Below are 3,371 nucleotides of genomic sequence, written 5' to 3'. Positions count from 1 at the left end.
ATAAGATTAAGTTATCTCAATCTCTAAAGACACTCAGAGATCAGATAAGATTAGTTTCAATAAGCTATTCACTGTAGTAGTCTGAGCAGATGAAGAGAGACAGTATAATATATAAAGCAGAATCACAAAAGATGAAAGCTGCTGAATCTAGTCACTGAACACTGTATTATATAGAGGTTGTGTAAGAGTAGTGACTAGCAGACAAAGAAAAGACATAAGAAAAGAAAAGAGAAGAACTTAAGAGATAATAAATTAATTATCAACTGTAAGAGTCAGCTGTAAAAAGACAAATATTATTATATACATCTCATCTCTTTTCATACATCACATGTTTAATCTATTTTCAACATCATATCACTTGAAAAACACTGAAAACAAAGGAAATCTTAAAACTCAAGATCTGTAAGAAATTCAAGAGCTGTAAGTCACTCTTATAATAACACTGTATATATCTCTGATTTCTCTATCACTCTGCATACAACATTAATGTCATTTATCACAAGATTGACTGAAATGCCAATATAGAAATGTGTATATGTGTGTGTAGAAAAATTGAAGAAGAGTGCAGAATCTGCAGAATTAGAAGCTAAGACAGAGAAAGTAAAGATAAGAGAGACTGTAGAAAAAGACACAGACAGATCAGATGAATAATAGCAGAAGTCACTCAGAGCTAAACACTTATAACTCAGTGTATGTACAACCTTCTTTATAAAGAAGAAAGAGAAAACAATGAGAGAAGCTTGAAGATAGAAGAAGATAGTCTCAGTAGCATTGTCATCTTCAGAGATTAAAATGACCTCTGATGCTGAAGCAACTAAGAATCATTATTAGTATATGAAATTACAAAATCAGAGATGAGAACAGTTACTCAATAAACATCTGCTGATCTTAGAACTGTATACATAATTACAACATGCACAAGACTTCTCAGAAAGAGAGAGAGAGATATAAGAGAATGCAGAGAGAAGAATACGATATATAAACAGCTCATTTTCATGATAATATCTCAGATAAGATATACAAGTCTCACACTTATAAGTGTAAAAGAGTATAATATCTGTGTTTCTGTTTCTGAAAACACAGATATTCTTCATCTGTATAATAAAGTCAGATGATAGATATTATAGAATAGACTGATATGAGTTTATCATTTCAAAGAAATTCATCAGAGCAGATGTATTTACAATATTGAATTAACAGTTATAAAAAGTTCTTAATGTCCTATAAATATCATACTCATATATAATAAACTCATAATAATTTTTTCTAAGAACAGAAAAATCAGTATTAGAAAGAAAAGAAAAAAGAAAAAGACTTATAATCTTAACACTGTTAAAGAGAGAAGTAATTCTCTGATATAAATACATAATTATCTTATCACAAATATTTAAAATAAATGTAATAATCAGTATCTGTGACTGAGCTTCAGATAGTTGTGTTATATGCAGTCTTTATATAATAAATTATTCCAGAGATCAGCAGAAAGAGTGAGAGTGTACATACTGAGAAACATGATTTATCAAGTCTATGCAATATCTTCTTGAAATGAGAAGAGTTAATAATAACAGTAGAAGCAGCAGAGACAGAGAGAGCAGAAGTAGTGAAAGTGAGAGTAGTGAGAGCAGAGGTAGCAGAAGTGAGAGAATCAGATACAGAGATAAGTATAGAAGATTTAAGAGAAATAATAGAAGAGGCAGAGAGAAATATGAGAGACTCAGTTATATATAACACAGACAATTTCTTCATTATCACAGTCTTCAAGTTCTTAATCAATGATTTAATATTGAGACATTCACTATTATCTGTGAATACAGATCTGTCAATGCATGAAGATTCTATATAAATCAAAACAAATATATCAGCATCTGTGTTCATGCAAAATCATGCTAGAAAATACAATCAGAAAACATGATCAGATGCTGCTGAGAAAAGAAGGTTGAGAGTGTATAAGAAGATAAAGAAGATCTATCATTTATAATAATATATTCTGATAATTGTTAGAAGAAAACAAGTTCTGATCATATTTCACAACATATTACACTTACTGCTAATAAACTGCCTGATATGAGCACTATGACAACACTTGTTATGAGAATGAGAAGTCATTGTCAGAGATGTGTATAATGTGATAGATGAACAGATTGAAAAGAGCTTGATGAAGAGAGAGAGACAGAAATCTTGTACAAGATAGTGATGTTCAATGATGATAATAACAGATGATAATTGAAGAATGAAAATATTAGTGAATAAGTGATGTAAAATAGTGAGAGCTTCTCTGAGAAGCAGCTTACATCATAATCACATAAGTGTGACTGGATTTGATGAGGGAAGAATGTGGTTCAGAAGAACATACAACTGCTGAATAATAATGCAGCCGCTTCCGAACATGCTTACGAATGTAAAGGGGCTATAGCGGCCACTAATTAATTTAGTATAACATATATAAGAAGCCGGCATACATCTGTCGACTCAAGCAACCTTTGAATCACAGAACTGTAGAATAAATTCTGCTGTGTATATAATTGATTTCTTATCATTATTTATAAAAATCAACATTCTTCTTCATAGAAGTGAATGTAGAGTGATAGTCATTTATTGAGAATTTCTTCAGAAGATTTCTTACAAAGAGAGATTAAGATAATGTTAATAAAGTTAAATCTCTATCAATCTTCATTTTCAGATAGTAGTTAAAATTCTCTATATTCTTGATCTCATAATTAGCAGTGATTTTGACTTTGACTCAGTTCACATCATTGATTTTCAGACTGTAGAGATGAACATTATCTATATAGATAATTATATAGATCTGTCTTTCATCATGAATAAATAGTCTGATATTATAGAGACTGACACAGAAGTCTGAGTGTAATAGCATTTTTCACAGCTTCTTATATTATAAGAGTACTACTTGCTTAAGACTGTAGAGTCTCTGTATCAACTCATACACAAGATTATCACAGTTTTCATAGAATTCTGTGAGTTGATTCATATATATTCATTCATTGACAGACAGTTGAGTATTTAAAAAAGCAGTCATCATATTAATCTGCAGGACATATCAGCTCTGAGATGCTGAGATTGTCTTATGATAAGAGCTTGAGAGATGAATGCAGAGATAACAGATGCAAAGATTCTTGAGTAATTAATCTTCTTCTGTTGATGATTTCTGCAGACAACTCAGCAGGTCTTATAGTGAATAATCTCACTTATATTGTTGAACTTTTTATCAAATACTCATTGACTGTGAAGAATACTCATTTATGATGTTCTCTCTATCAGTCATCAGGCCTTAATCTGTTTTAAATAATTGATCTTTTTAACACAGGCCTTGTAATAATATTTTCATTTTATGAAAGCTTTGACATACATGA

The 3,371-nt window shown here is 30.4% G+C and overlaps 1 protein-coding gene across 1 annotated transcript; it reads right to left on the bottom strand.

Moving 5' to 3' along the window:
• Positions 1–676: 676 nt before the first annotated feature.
• BDBG_18110 (uncharacterized protein) lies at positions 677–1,835 on the bottom strand (the record flags this gene model as incomplete). The annotated part of the gene is made up of 4 exons (XM_031725693.1): positions 677–814; positions 1,022–1,094; positions 1,329–1,352; positions 1,504–1,835. Coding segments are annotated over 4 exons (566 nt in total), but the record flags the coding sequence as incomplete, so codon positions are not given.
• Positions 1,836–3,371: the final 1,536 nt, after the last annotated feature.

The sequence above is a fragment of the Blastomyces gilchristii genome (assembly GCF_000003855.2).
Source record: "Blastomyces gilchristii SLH14081 genomic scaffold supercont1.76, whole genome shotgun sequence".
Taxonomy (NCBI): domain Eukaryota; kingdom Fungi; phylum Ascomycota; class Eurotiomycetes; order Onygenales; family Ajellomycetaceae; genus Blastomyces; species Blastomyces gilchristii.
Note: the sequence above shows the minus strand (reverse complement) of the source record. Positions and strands in the feature narration are given on the sequence as shown.